Source organism: Myotis yumanensis, unplaced genomic scaffold (assembly GCF_028538775.1).
Source record: "Myotis yumanensis isolate MYYU_CA2020_CCGP unplaced genomic scaffold, mMyoYum1.0.hap1 SCAF_3, whole genome shotgun sequence".
NCBI lineage: Eukaryota > Metazoa > Chordata > Mammalia > Chiroptera > Vespertilionidae > Myotis > Myotis yumanensis.
In genome coordinates, this window is record NW_027223754.1 from 82,615,633 (window position 1) to 82,630,985 (window position 15,353).

The 15,353-nt window shown below is 37.4% G+C and overlaps 1 protein-coding gene across 2 annotated transcripts in view; it reads left to right on the forward strand.

The window, feature by feature from the left end:
* DGKH (diacylglycerol kinase eta) overlaps positions 1-15,353 on the forward strand; it is a 293,480-nt gene that overhangs the window by 261,529 nt on the left and 16,598 nt on the right. For both annotated transcript variants that reach the window (XM_070409012.1, XM_070409013.1), the window contains exons 32-36: positions 1,727-1,774; positions 3,512-3,646; positions 4,263-4,530; positions 5,479-9,958; positions 12,391-12,546. In XM_070409012.1, coding sequence (XP_070265113.1) covers positions 1,727-1,774; positions 3,512-3,646; positions 4,263-4,530; positions 5,479-9,958; positions 12,391-12,546 — 5,087 coding nt within the window. The remainder of the gene's footprint in view (positions 1-1,726; positions 1,775-3,511; positions 3,647-4,262; positions 4,531-5,478; positions 9,959-12,390; positions 12,547-15,353) is intronic.

The window sequence follows — 15,353 nt, forward strand, 5'->3', positions numbered from 1 at the left end:
ATCCATATTGCTATTATTTATTTCATACTTTTAGTCACAGTGCTTTCTTAGCAGACAGTTTACTATTCTATCTTCAAATGGAAAATATTTCTTCTAATGATGTCAAAGACAAAGGGAATATAAACTTTATTTTTATTATTTTTAATTCTCACCCAAGGATATTTTTCTGTTGGTTTTTAAAGAGTAGAAGAGAGAGGGAAAGATAGAGAGAAACACCAATGTGAGTGAAACATCTTGATAGGTTGCCTCCTGCGTGAGCCCCGACCAAGGCCAGGGCCGGGGAGGAGCCTGCAACCGAGGTACATACCCTTGACTGGAATCGAACCTGGAACCCTTCGGTCCACAGGCCAATGCTCTATCCACTAAGCCAAACTGGCTAGGGCTGAGAATATAAACTTTTAAAATAATACTTTTTTTCAGATTATAAAAGCAGTACATATTTCCTTATAGAAAGCATGAAAGAAAAAAATGACTATCATTAATCTTATGAAGGAGGGAAAAAAACCCACAGTGATAAAAGTAGAAGAAAACCTGGCTGGTGTGGCTCATTGGTTGAGTTTTGGCCTATGAACCGGGAGGTTATAGGTTCGATTCCCGGTCAGGGCACACGCCTGGGTTGTGGGCTTGATCTCCATTGTGGAGCTTTCAGGAGGCAGCCAATCAATAATTCTCTCTCATCATTGATGTTTCTGTCCCTCTTGCTCTCCCTTCTTTTCTAAAATCAATAAAAAAAGAGAAAAAATGATCACTTATAATTCCATTGTCTTGAGTTAATCACTGTTGTAGTTTGATGTACTGCTTTCCAGTGTTTTTCCCATGCGTATGTTTTAAAAAATATTGTTGAAATTGTAGGCATACTCTTTATCATTTTTGTGTAACTTGTCTTTTTTATTTAATGTGACATGTCCTCATATCATTTCATATTCTTTAGAAATTTAACTTATATAAACTTCTACAGAGATATCTTTATATAAGGGCATTGGTGGAAATAAGTGATGATATCACAGGGAGTCAAATGTTATCTCCTCAGAGAGGGCCTCCTCTCTGAGGAGATAACATTTAAGTTGGATCTTGAAGGATGAGGTAGAACTAGGCATGGAAACATCCAAGGAGAGGTCCAGGTTGAGGGGGCGCTATTGTGAAGCCCTTAGGCAAGTACATATTGGGCATATTCTAGGCCCTGAAGTGAGCCAATGTGTATAAATGAAAGTGAGGGAAGACTGAAGCCAGCTAACCCAGAGCCTTGGGGCCTGTTAGAACTGCACTGGGAAGCATGGAAGGTTTTTGAAAGGCAGGTGACATGATAATTACTGGGATCAGGTGGAATAGAATTGTAGTAGTGCAGATGAGAAGTGGTGGTAGAGGGAATGGAGAGAAGTAGATGTATGTGAGATATGTTTTGGGAGTAGAATTGATCGAACTTGCTAATGAAGTTGAAGAACTGCACTATAAAGCCAAATCTTTGGTGGAAAGCCTCGTCATCATCTTTGAAAAAATTAATCATTCTGTCCAAGATAGTCAGCATTTTTATTTATTTATTTTGAGGTCTAATTGACATAAAACATCATATTAGCTTCAGATATACAACATAATGATTTGATATTTATATATGACAGTATTTTAATTCTTTATGCGTTTTTTTCTGTTTCTCAGCTGTCAATAATCTAATTGAGATAAAATGTTAACATTTGAACTAATAGAGCTTTATTTATTTATTTTTATTCAGGTCACATTTCTAGGTTTTAATGAAGAAACAGATGCTGCTCATATACAGGTATGGATGATTTATTAAACTGGGAAGGACAGGAGAGATTATTTGGAACAAATTTTGGGACACATAAAATTTGCCTTATTAACCAAAAACTTAAACACTAAAACTTTTCTGTTATCATTTCTGTTTAAAGTTAAAAGGTGACATTTTGAGATCAACTTTTGAGTGTGCTTTGGACATTTTCACTTTTTGCATTTTCACTGAGTATTCTTGGTATAGAAAGCATTTTTAGGTTAGGAAACCACAAAAGTCAATTATCTTAAGGAAGCTGAAACTGTAGGCTGAACTTTTTCTCCTGAGGTAGAATGTAAGCCTTGTTTTTAATTTGGATAGTTTTTATAATCTGACCTCAACAGTCAGATTCTTATATTTTCAAAGGAGATAGAATGAAATTTAAATGGTAAAATAAATGAGATAGAATTAAATTTAAAAGGTAAAATTTATAAAAAGTAATATTTGCCAATGCAAAACTTTTAGCCTGTTTGATTTACACAGGAATTTAAGAGGGACTGACAGTTGAGATTAGGCTCAGCAAAGGAAAGCTATACAGTTACATAAAGGGTGGTTTAAGCTCCAGTAGGTGTGGTAGGCATACTGTGTTTTACCTCATGCAGTATCTTAAGGTTTGTGATTGCCATATGTTTCCTTTTGTGGCAGTAAAAGTCTTCCAATAGAAGAAGAAGTAATACTATTCAATTCTTTGTGAACAATGCATAGAAAGTGATAATGAAAACTCTTGTGTGTCTTGATTGTACCCTTACCTGAAGGAAAAAGTTTAGGCAGTAGGTGCAAGAGAGGGCATACTCCTGAGAATGTGAGGCTGAAAGCAGAAGTGTTCCAAAGTATTTCTCTCTTGTTCTACTTCCTCTTTAAGAGTTACTGGTAAAACTGTAATTAGAAAGGAAAGTACTCTGAGAGGTCAAGGATGTTAAAATACCTTAACTGGGTAAAATTTATATAAATAAAAGCCTAAGCAACCTTTATGACCAGTCGACCAGATGACCAGCTGGTAGCTGTGACGGGCACTGACCACCAGGGGGGCAGACACTCAACGCAGGAGCTGCCCCCTGGTGATCAGTGCACTCCCATAGCCAACCTCCCACTGCCGGCCAACCTCCCACGGTGCCCTCCCCCCGCCCGCCAGCTGGCTGGCTCTGATTGGGACTGTGATCACTGGCCAGGCCTAGGGACCCCACCCATGCACAAATTCATGCACCGGGCCTCTAGTATTTACATAAAAAGGACAAATGAGAGAAAAAAGCTTTTTTCTTTACATCTTTATTAAATTATCAAAGTTTAATATAATACTTCAGAGAGAAAAAGCAGAAAAATAAACTTGTATTTTATGAATATAAAACTTAAACTCCAGTGAAGTATAATCTGTAGGCAAGAATCCTGTATGAAAAATTTCACAGTTAAACCTGAGGACTGCAGGTTGACATTTGCCTCTAAAAACTATTAACCCTCATGGATGTGTGAGGTACCATGTAAAATTTTTTGTTGCTTCATATTAATACATTTAAAAGGGTACAGAACTGGCAGGTATTTTAGTACACTTCATTTTTGAGTTTTAAAATATTTTAGTACACTTCATTTTTGAGTTTTAAAAAAATTGGTTGTGGTTGATAAGCATATGTTAACTATTATGAACTGGGAAATTTATTAACCAGTAGACCTTAAGATTTTTAGATAGGACCCTCATTATAGGAACCTTAACAAAGTTTTATTGCTTTAAATTAGGATTTAGCTGCTGTTTCTTTGGAACTTCCAGATCTTCTGAATTCACTACACTTCTGTAGTCTAAATGAAAATGAAATTATTTGTATGAAGGATATAAATAAATCACCAAATATAAACAGTGGTCCTCTAAATCAGGTAACTTTTATATATAATTTCTAATGAGTTTTTAAGGGCAGATTTTACAATGACATTTGATTAAGACTATTAAATTTTTAAATGCTTCGGTGAAGTTTTTTTTTTTTTTTTTAAAAAGAAACCATATTTGAGGAAGTATGATTCATGAGAAATCTAACTCATGAAGCTTTGAAATCATGCTGAACGCTACAGGAAAATGGAATACAAAAATAGAATAGTACCTGGCTCCTGCCTTCAAGCAGTTTGCAGGGTAGTTGGTAAGTTAGGTGAAAGATTAAATAAGAAAAATCACAGGGCTGTACAATAGTACAGGAAAACATTATTGCTAAATGAATGGATAGTAAGTTCTATAACATTTAAGAAGATAATGTAGGTAGAATTTCAATACCTGGTTAAGAGAAAGCTGGGAGAAAAAGATTGGGGAGTGAGAAATGTGGAGAAAGAATAAAGAAAAGAATTAAGCATTACAAAATCAGGCTGCATTTCAGGATGCATGTATTTTTCTTTTTTATTTTCCCCCATGAGATTATGATATTTCTAGGCTTCACTTCCAGTGAATATGTTTTGTATGTATAATATGTTTTTATATTAAAATATTTTTATCATCTTTCCCAAGAGTCGTCATTCTGGAATGCTTTGTGTCATGAGAGTGTTACCACCTACATTACCAAGACTCAGAATTGATTTTATCTTTAGTCTCCTAAGTAAATATGCTACTGGTATAAGATACACCCTGGATACATACTTTCATCAGAAACACCAACTGGAGACCACTAATGAAGATGATGATGATACTAACCAGTCAGTGTCTTCTATAGAGGATGATTTTGTCACTGCGTTTGAGCACTTAGAGGAAGAAGAGACCTTAAAGCCATATAATGATGGTTTGTCTTTATTAAACTTCTTGATACAGAGCAGCGGTTCTCAACCTGTGGGTCGAGACCTCTTTGGGGGTCGAATGACCCTTTCACAGGGGTCGCCTAAGACCATCAGAAAACACATATATAATTACATATTGTTTTTGTGATTAATCACTATGCTTTAATTATGTTCAATTTGTAACAATGAAATTGGGGGTCACCACAACATGAGGAACTGTATTAAAGGGTCGCAGCATTAGGAAGGTTGAGAACCACTGAAGAGGATTAAAGTTTAAAGTTCAGTTTTAAAGGCTTTAAGGCCAAGTTACTCAATTCTTTTTAACCTTTTTTCTGATTGTCTGAGGAATTACTTTTCTTGAGATTTTTTAAGTTCATAGCTATCTGGTTTTTATTTTTATTGATTTCAGAGAGAAAGGGAGAGGGGGAGAGATAGAAACATCAATGATGAGAGAGAATCATTGATTGGCTGCCTCCTGAATGCCCACACTGGGGCTTGAGCCCTCAAACCCGGCATGTGTGCTGACCGGGAATCGAACCGTGACCTCCTGGTTCATAGGTCAGTGCTAAACCACTGAGCCACCCTGGCTGGGCCGTTGTTATCTGGTTAGTTTTGCTATTTCTGTTCTTATTTTGTTAGTACTGTTTACCATATTAAGTGTTTGGAATATGCCTAGGGTCAAACTTGAGAGGAGTTAACTGGCAGAGCCACTGTATTCGTGTTTCTAACACATGTGACAGCATTCTATGTATTCTCAAGTATGGGGTAAAATTAAATTATTTTAGTAAAAGATATATTTGATTTTGAGAATGATTTGGGATGAATATGTTAACATAATTTAGAAGAGACATGTTACAAATAAATATTTTATGCTGAAAGTCTATTCCCATTGATGTAAATTTTAAAAAAATTCTGTTCAAGAATAAGCTGATCATTTTATTCTTTTCCTATAGGAGTAAACATTACTGCACTAAAGAGCCACTGTGATGCTGCTTCACAGACTACTGCTGGTCACCAGTTAGAAACCCATGATTTAAGGATTCTGGTTAGCTCTGGGCGGCAGAAGTCATTGACGAAACCTTCAACTTCCTTAATAAATGTTCTGGGACATAAAGAACAACCTGTGAAAAGTTCAGTCACAACATCAATTTCTGAGCCTTGGATCCAAAGGAGTTTCTATAGGTCATCTAATGCTTCAGATAAAGGTAGTGACATGCAGAAAACGTTTTTTTCTTCTTCTCCTGCCTATTCATCTGAATCAGAATGCTCAAGTCCAAGTCCGGTTATTTTCTTAGATGAAGAAGGATATCAAAAAAGTTTAAAAGCAAAACTTGAGTTACCAAAAATTCCTGTAATGAAAGATGATATAGAGGACTCAGACTCAGAAGTAAGTGAATTTTTTGATAGTTTTGATCAGTTTGATGAACTAGAACAAACTTTAGAGACTTCTTGTCCATTTCTAAAAGATTCTGTAAAAGGGAAGACATCGCAAAAGAAAGGGCACAAACATGACAAATCTTCTGTAACCACTACTATGAATCCTCAAAAATTCAAGTTTGATTGTCCAGCTCTCCCAGCTAATGTTCGAAAGCCAACACCTCGTAAACCAGAATCCCCTTACAGCAACCTGTGTGATGCTCCAGATTCTCCTCGCCCAGTGAAGGCATCTGGGGAAGACAGTGGCTTGTTTAGCCCCATTCGGTCCTCTGCTTTTAGTCCTCTTGGAAGCTGTACACCTGCTGAATGTTTTTGCCAAACAGATATTGGTGGAGATAGGATTCATGAAGATCATGATTCTATTTATTACACCTATGAAGATTATGCCAATAGAATTACATGTGAAGTACTGGGCTCGGTCCTTCATACTCAACATACTAATGCAATATCAAACATTAATAGTGTTAAAAAGGGAGAAAATGAAACCATTGCTCTAAAGAGTGGAAACCTTGATCAAAATAAATCTAAAAATAAACCCTTAATGATTAGAGATAGCATTCAAAAATTTGCAGCAGATCTTGTGGAAAAAAGTTTTGGCAGTGCATTTAAAGACTTGCAGAAAGGAGTCTCTTCATGTACCAATGCATTGTGCCATTTAGCCGTCAAATTAACGTCATCCATTTTTCAGATGGCATTTAATGAACTGAGAAGGCAGCATGCATTTTCACTGAAAGAGCGTGCTATTAGTGGTCTGGCTAATTTTTTGGTGAGTGAAGCTTTCTCAAATGCTTTAAAAGATTTACAGTATGTAAAGAAGCAGATATTTACAAACATAGTTGCTGGGTTTGCTGCAGATCTTGCTGAAGAGCTTATTTTTGAAGGTATCATGGAAGTGTGTCAGTTTTCATCTCCTCCAACACCTGCATCTCCAAAGTATTCATTTGACTATGAAGACAAAGTAGTGAAGTCATATGCAAAAGATTTGTCTGAATCTGTAATGCAGGAAGCATTCATTGAGCTATCACAAGTTGATGTGATCTTTACAACAAAGGCAGCAGTTAGTGTTTCTACAGATAACATAAAGTATGTGAGTGCAGAAAATATTGTGCCATGGACACAGACTTCCACATGTCCCATTTTTAATAGTCAAGCAATTGTGACAAAACCAATGCCAGAATATAAATACACTGTACAGCAGGCCTTATTTTGTACTTCTGGAATTGTTACTTCTATACCAGTGCCCCTGGCTGGAAGTGCCCTTCTCCCATATCACTTTTCATCTAATATATATCAGGCAAAGACTCATCTGTCATCTGGTGATAGTAATTTGAGTGGTGACTCTACTGAAGCAGGTGTTTCCACAAAAAACGAAGAGGAAGTAGCTTGTCTCAGAAATATTTGTTTATCTTCAGAACACAGTCTAGGTAACCAGAATGATTTTAAACCAACTAATGATGATGTTGAAATGCAAAGCTCTTCAAAATTACCAAGTGATCCTGTGATTATTAGCAACTTTTCTACAGCACTGGTGCATTCTATAGTAAATGAAACTTTAGAGTCAGTGACATCATTCAAAGTTACAAAAACAGTTGATGAACACACAGATTGTTTAACTAAAACAGTAAAGGGAAAAAACCCTCCTTTCCACTATGATCAAGTGACCCTGCAACAGAATGAAGCTAGCAATAAGGACATGTTTGTTGATCGATTATCTAAATCTGTTATTAAAGATTCCGTAGAGAAAAGCAAATCACTGATCTCCAATGTGGATAAAAATATGGTAAACAGGGAAGGCTTGCCTGTTGCTGAAGAAGAGTCACGGTTGATATGGGAAAAGTTTCCCAGATCTCTTGATGCTCAAGATCACTTAACTCACTGTTCACTTTTAGTGGGAAAGGATTGTGTTCCAGAATGTAAAGATTCTGTAGCTCATGGATTTTCTTTAGAGCCACTACCATGTTGTTCAACTATGGCAGGTCAAAAACCTGATTTGAAGGAAGCTGCTAAGGACAAATCGGTGAAAAAGTATAATTTGAGTAATATGGCACCGGTGCCCTTGTCTTTTGGGCATGAAAATCCTTATCCCCATTCACATACTTTCTCATCTGCAGTGCTTACATGTGTAGATGGTTTGCATGTGGAAGATAAACAGAAAATCAGAGATGGAAATGTAATACCTGATACTCCTCCATCAACTCCTCTAGTACCATCCCAGGCTAGTTCTGAATGGGATATCAAGAAGTTAACCAAAAAGCTTAAAGGGGAATTAGCAAAAGAATTTGCACCTGCTACACCACCTTCTACACCTCACTACTCATCTGTTGGTAGTTTGTCTGAAAATGAACAAAATACTATTGAAAAAGAGGAGTTCATGTTGAAACTCATGCGATCTCTTTCAGAAGAAGTTGAAAGTAGTGAAGGTGAAGAGCATCCAGAAGTGGATGTGAAGGCAGAGCACTCAGAGAAGAAAACTCAATTTGCCGAAGCATTAGCTTCACACATCGTTTCTCTTGCAATTGAAATGGCAGCTTCCCATTTAGATAATAAAATAATTCAAGAACCCAAGATTAAAAGCCCTTGCTTAAATGTGCAGAGTCAAAGAAGTGTATCACCTACTTTGTTAAATCACACAGATGAAAATTTACAAGCATTATGCAATTTTGCAGGTGATATGGCAGCAGAAGTCATTACAGAAGCTGAGAAAATAGCAAAAGTTAGAAGTTGTATGCTTTGCAGGCAGAAGAAGAATAGTTATAGTGATGGTGACCAACCTAATAGATTAGAAGAAAAGTTGAACATAGAGACTGTAGCACATCCAAGAGAAGTTGACCCGTTTATTCTTTCATTACCACCAAGTTCTTGTATGTCAGGTCTGTCATATAAGTATCCCAGCTGTGAAAGTGTGACAGATGAATATGCAGGTCACATTATCCAAATACTAAAACAGGAAGGTGGTAATAGTGAGTTAATAATGGATCAGTATGCCAATAGACTTGCTTATCGATCTATCAAATCAGGATTGAAAGAAGCAGCTAAGGGAGCAACAATGAAGTATAACTCAAAAATGTTTCCCTTGCAAAACTCACAGGTGAAAGCGAACAATGAACTCTTAATGTTCTTAGATAAACACCACCAAGAAGTAGATAAAAAAAGACAAAGTAAAAGAAATGAAGGTTACCTCTGTAAAAATCAAACTTGTGAATGGACAGGGAATACATATAGAAGTAAATGCTCTGAACTGTATAGTTTTTCAACCTCTCTTGCTCATAGCATAACCAGAGATGTTAAAAAAGAGCTTACAGTGTCTGCAGTTGGCTTGCCAAAATCCTCAACAGATTCTTGCCTTTATGAAAAGTCTGGATGTGATGAAGATAATGAATCTCACATTGAGCCAGAATTTCCTAAGTCTCTTCAACCTTCCCCGCAAAATCACAGATTTTACCACAGTGCAGGCAGCTTAAATGGGTATGGATATGAAGTGAATGTTGTTCAAGCTATAGAACAGTATGCTAAAAAAGTAGCTGATGACACTTTAGAACTCAGTTTAGGATCTGCAGTTTTCCAAGTGTCTGAGACAGCAAAAGCAGCGGATAGGATCACTTATGCAGAAAAGTTGTCACCTCTTGTAAGTCAAGCTTGCAGATACTGTGATGAGAAAGAACTCCATGACTGCAATGGAAACTCACCTCAATATTCTTTCAGACAGGATTCACTTGCTCATAGTAAGCCAGGTTCTAATTCAAAATTTAGCAACATTTATCAGAAATCTAGAATTTTTCACCTTGATGTCCCTCGAATTCATGTTGATCTTGATAAGAAGACAGTGCTTGCTGAGAAGATAGTTGCTGAAGCTATTGAAAAAGCAGAGAGAGAGCTGAGCAATACCAGTTTGGCAGCTGATAGTGGAATTGGACAAGATGGTGTTAGCTTTGCTGAAAGCCTTACTACAGAAATAATGACCTCAGCCATCGTGAATGTTGAACATGCTGTTAGTAGGTAAGTTTCAAGTTTCTTTTGGGTCTATGATAAAATGAAAAGTTAAACTCCATCGTTCCTGGCCAGATGGCTCAGTTGGAAAGGTTGCGGGTTTGATTCCCAGTCAGGGCACCCAGTTTGCAGGTTCCATCCCTAGTCAGGGCAAGTATAGGAGATAACTGATCGGTGTTTCTCTCTCGCATCGATGTTTCTCTAAATTAAAAAAAAATAAAGAAAACCATATCCTCATGTGATGATTAAAAAAAAAGTTAAACTTGATCATATATGTCTTAGATTCTGTTCAGAAAGGTAGGATTATTTTTTAACCCTAAATTAACAAGTTTTCTCTGTTACATTTATGTATTGTTTCATATCCTACATATTACTTTCATATACATTCTTCATTATCCCACAACAGCCTTTTGAGGGAAGGTATTAACCATTTACCCAACTAAAATACGAAGTTATTATGGTTTAAAACTATAGTGTGATTGTAGGAATGCCCAATATAATTCTGATTAGTATATTTTAAATACAAAATGAGAATAGCCCCAAAGTGGGGGCAGTTCAGGACCTATTCTAGGCACTGGGGAACAAAAGTAAGTAAAACAGGCAAAAATATGTGTTCACTTGGACTTCATGTTACAGTAAAGTAAGACAATAAATAAGTAAGATGTGAAAAAAAATAAGTAAAATATGTAGTACATGGTAATAAGCGCTTCGGAGGAAAACTAAAGCAAGGGTGTTAGTGTTTTTGGTGGTGGCAGTACGTGGCAGCAGGTGGGGCTGGTTTGCAGTTTTGAACAGGTAGCAAGCAAAAATAACCCTGACAAGGTAACATTTGAGCAAAGAGCCAAAGGTGAAGAGAGAATAAGTCACATGAGAATCAGTGGAAAGAGGGTTCCAAGCAAAGGGTTGGGACTGTGCATGTGGAGGAAATGGCAAAGAGGCTTGAGTGGCTGAAGTGAGTGAGCCAAGGGGAGTAGTAGGAGATAAGGTGTAGGTTATGAGAGATTGTCATACCAGGTAATATGTTATAAGTATTTGGCTTATTTTGGCTGGTGAGAAGCCACTAGAGCAGTGGTTCTCAACCTTCTGGCCCTTTAAATACAGTTCTTCATGTTGTGACCCAACCATAAAATTATTTTCGTTGCTATTTCATAACTGTAATGTTGCTACTGTTATGAATCGTAATGTAAATATCTGATATGCAGGATGGTCTTAGGCGACCCCTGTGAAAGGGTCGTTTGACCCCCAAAGGGGTCGCGACCCACAGGTTAAGAACCGCTGCACTAGAGGGTTTTGATCAGAAGACTAACATTTTCCCTCTTCATGATTAAAAATATACTTTCAACTGCTATGTTGAGAATTAAATGAGTTGGGCAGTTGCAATAATTGAACAGTGAATGGCCTTCCTAGTGAAAAGTTAGAATAAAATTTGAGAACATTTCTTTATTAAAAAAAATGAGTAGGGTTAGGTTTATAATACACACTTAACATCAAAGAGATTTGGCTAGTTTGACTCTAATTTTAATTTACAGTACTAGAATTACTTGAACTACTTTTTTGGTTTTTAAAGCCAAAATGAAGTTTGTTTTGTTTTGTTGTGCAAATAAAAGTACTATCTTACAAAGCAGTTGGAAAACTTAGGAACTTGTGCTCTTTCATACTGGTGCCAGTTGAAAATATGAACTGCTTTGAAGAGAATTTAAATGATGCACTTAGGATGGATGGGTGTTCATGGGTACTCAGTTAACTCTGAAAGTAATAAGCTACCCTGCTAAGTCTCTTTGTTAGCAGACACAATGAAAGGGGGTTAGGTGGACCACTGGTCTGAGTCTGAATATCATTTCTTGTTTTTGTTATCTTTATCATTTATAAGAATTATAGTCTTATCAGAGGCCCAGTGCACAAATTCATGCATGGGTGGGGTCAGGCTAGCCCAGCCCCAATTGGGATGGGTCGGGAGGAAGAGACGGTGGGAGGTTGGCCGGCTGGCCCGCCCCAATAGGGGCCCGATCAGGGCTGGGCTGGCTTGGGGGAGGGGCTGCAGGCGATTGGCCAGTGAGTCCCGCCCCCCAATTGGGGTGGGGGGGCCGATTGGGGGCAGGGGGTTGATCAGGGGTCAGCGGCTGGGGGAGGGGCCGTGGGAAATTGGTCGGCTAGCCCCACCCCCTATTGGGGTAGGTGGGCAATCGGGCAGGGCCGGCCAGGGGGATGGGCTGCAGGCCGATCCGGGTGGTGGGGGCCCATGGGGGCAGGGCCGGCTTGGGGGAGGGGCCGCAAGAGGTTGGCCACCCAGCCCCACCCCCTATTGGGCTGGCCGCAGTGGTCGTCATAATAGTGACCCCGCATTCTGGTCTTTCTGGCATTCTGGTCGATAGCTTTTTATATATATAGATAGTTCAGAACCTGATGCTTTTGGCACTCATTCATTTATTCATTTATTTTAGTCCCAAAGAAACAGAAGACTTTCAGTCAACTGAGTCTTTTGGTAGCCAGCAGATGAATCTCAGTATTGGTGATGACAGCACTGGTAGTTGGTCCAATTTAAGTTTCGAAGATGAACACCAGGATGAAAGCAGCAGTTTTCATCATCTAAGTGAAAGGTAACTAAAACTTTACATGTAATAGCATAGTTTAGATCCTCAGGCCTATGAAGTGAGCTATTAGTTTACATTGAGTATTATTTAAAATTCTGAATTTGAGAATCTGTCATTATTTTCAAAATGTATTTTATTATTTGCAATATATTTCTAATGGTTTTTTGACATTTATTAAATACTAAAGGCCCAGTGCATGAAATTTGTGCATGGGTAGGGTTCCTAGTGGCTGCCGGCTGGGGGCATCTCCCTTCCCCCGGCCGCTGGCCCCAACCCCTGGTCGACCTCCTGGTCAAGGGGACAATTTGCATATTAGGCTTTTATTATATAGGATAATAATTAGCCCAGCTAATTTTCTCTGGATGTTACATACATTTAATTTTATACCCTTTTAGGCTTTACCTGGACTTTTAATGAATTTTTGAGGAAAAACTTTTTTTTCTTACTTTAAAGAGAGTACTTTTTTTTCTGTAGAGCAGCGATTTTCAACCTTTTTCATCTCATGGCACACATACAGTAATTACTAAAATTCTGTAGCACACCAAAAAACATATATTTTGCCAATCTGACAAAAAAAACAGGTATACTTTTGATTCATTCACACCAGACAGGTACTGGTATTGTTGTGTGGCTGTTGTCAGTTTTTAATTTGACAATCTAAGGGAAACGAGGTCAGTGCCCCTGACTAAATAGTCAGGTTTTACATTTTTAAAAAAAATTGTGGCATGCCAGTTAAAAATAGCTGTTTGAGGATAGGAAAAAGGACAGTTATCTGTAAGAGACATAAAAATGGCCTGTAATTTCACAGGGATTAGTTTAGATAGTATGTTTTTTGGAGGGAAAGGTTCCTTACTTGCCCTGCTACTCAGGAAAAAAATGATCCAGATCATTTATACTCGAATGACTGAAATACATAAACATAAACTCATTATAAATTGTTTGGTGTAGCAGAGGCACCTACCTCATATATAACTTTTCTTAATTAACTTTATTTTGAATAAGTTATGGAATATTTTATTAATTGTGATACAGTTGTTTCTTATATGTATAACTCTATACAGGCATTTTCTAACCAATAAAATTCCATAAAATCTTTATCCAAATTAATTGACAATTGGAAATGATAAATACCATCTATAGCTGAGTCTAGGGAGTGGAGAGGATTCTCAGCATACATACTTCCAATTTTGGGCATATGTGGAAAGGACCCTGTGAGGCTCTAGGTGAACAGAGCCTTGGAATGGACTTATCAGGAGTGGGAGGTAAGCAGACTATTAGAGGAGGGGATGAGGGAGCATAAGAAAGGAAATGGCTATCACTTGTTAAAACAGATCATCATTTCAGAGTACTTTGTTTGATGCTTGGATTAGCTAGTAAGTATTAGTATTTTTATAAAGTATCTATTTTATCATAGTTTCTTAAAATGTAGTTGTAAATTTTCAATATTTCTTAAAATCTAGACCCAAAAATGGCAGTTTTTAAAACTGGGGGTAGGAAGTAGGGGTGATAATCACACATCATCATTTGGCTCTTTTCCATAACTTTATCTAGACTAGAATATGAACACTTAAATTTTTCTCTCATCTTTGAGAGATATAGGCTTTTAGAGTTTCAGTGAGAGTTGACATTGCTTAGGAAATCCCGGTGTTAAAATGGGAAAACTAGGGTTAGAGGCTAGTCGCATTAAGAGGATTGTAGCCAGTTGAACAGCTCTATGTGGAATGTTACCTAGTTTGATGAAAAGAGGGAGACATCTACCATGCTCTGTTCTTGGTTCTGTCCTATACAGCATTATTTTATTGGTGATAAGTAATACTCATTTCTGAACGACTCAAAACGAAGATGAAAACAGTAAATCAACAAGTGTTGGTGAGGATGTGGAGAAAAGGAAACCCTGGTGCACTGTTTGTGGGAATGCAGTTTAGTGCAGCTACTATGGAAAGCAGTATAGAGTTTCCTCAAATAATTAAAAGTGGAACTGCCTTAAGACCCAGTGATTCTGGGAATATATCTGAAGAAATCTGAAACACTAATTGGAAAGAATATATGCACCCTTATGTTCATTGCAGCATTATTTACAATAGCCAAGATTTGGAAGCAGCTCATCAGGAGATGAGCAGTTAAAAAATCAGCAGTACATTTACACAATGGAATACTACCTGGTCGTAAAAAGGGAAATCCTACCTTTTGTAACAGCATGAATGGACCTGGAGAGTATTATACTAAGTGAAATAAGCCAGTCAGAGAAAGACAAATACCATATGATTACACTTATATGTGGAATCCAATGAAAAAAATAAAATAACAAACTAGAAACAGACTCATAGTTACAGAGAACATACTGACAGCGATCAGAGGGAAGGATGTTGGGAGGCTGGGTGAAAAAGGTGAAGGGATTAGCAAAGAAAAAAAACAATTCATAGACACAGAAAACAATATGGTGATTACCAGAGCGGGAGGTAGAAGAGGGTAAAGGGGAGATGAATGGTGACAAGAAGACTTGGGATGGTGAACACACAATACAAAATACAGATGAAGTATTATACAATTGTACACTTGAAACCGATATAATTTTATTAACCAATGTCACCCCAATACATTCAGTAAAAAATTTTTCAAAATTAGGATGAAAGATAATTCCATTAACAATCAAGGTTTAAAAAGACCAAATTAGGCTGAGGCTAAAATAAGTATATTTAATATGGATAAATCCAAGTCGGTTCAGAAAATTAATTATTTGAATTCAGGATGGGGATAGTTTGGCCTGATAGCATTTTGTCAGAAAAACTTCTGTAGTTTAATCTACCACAGTC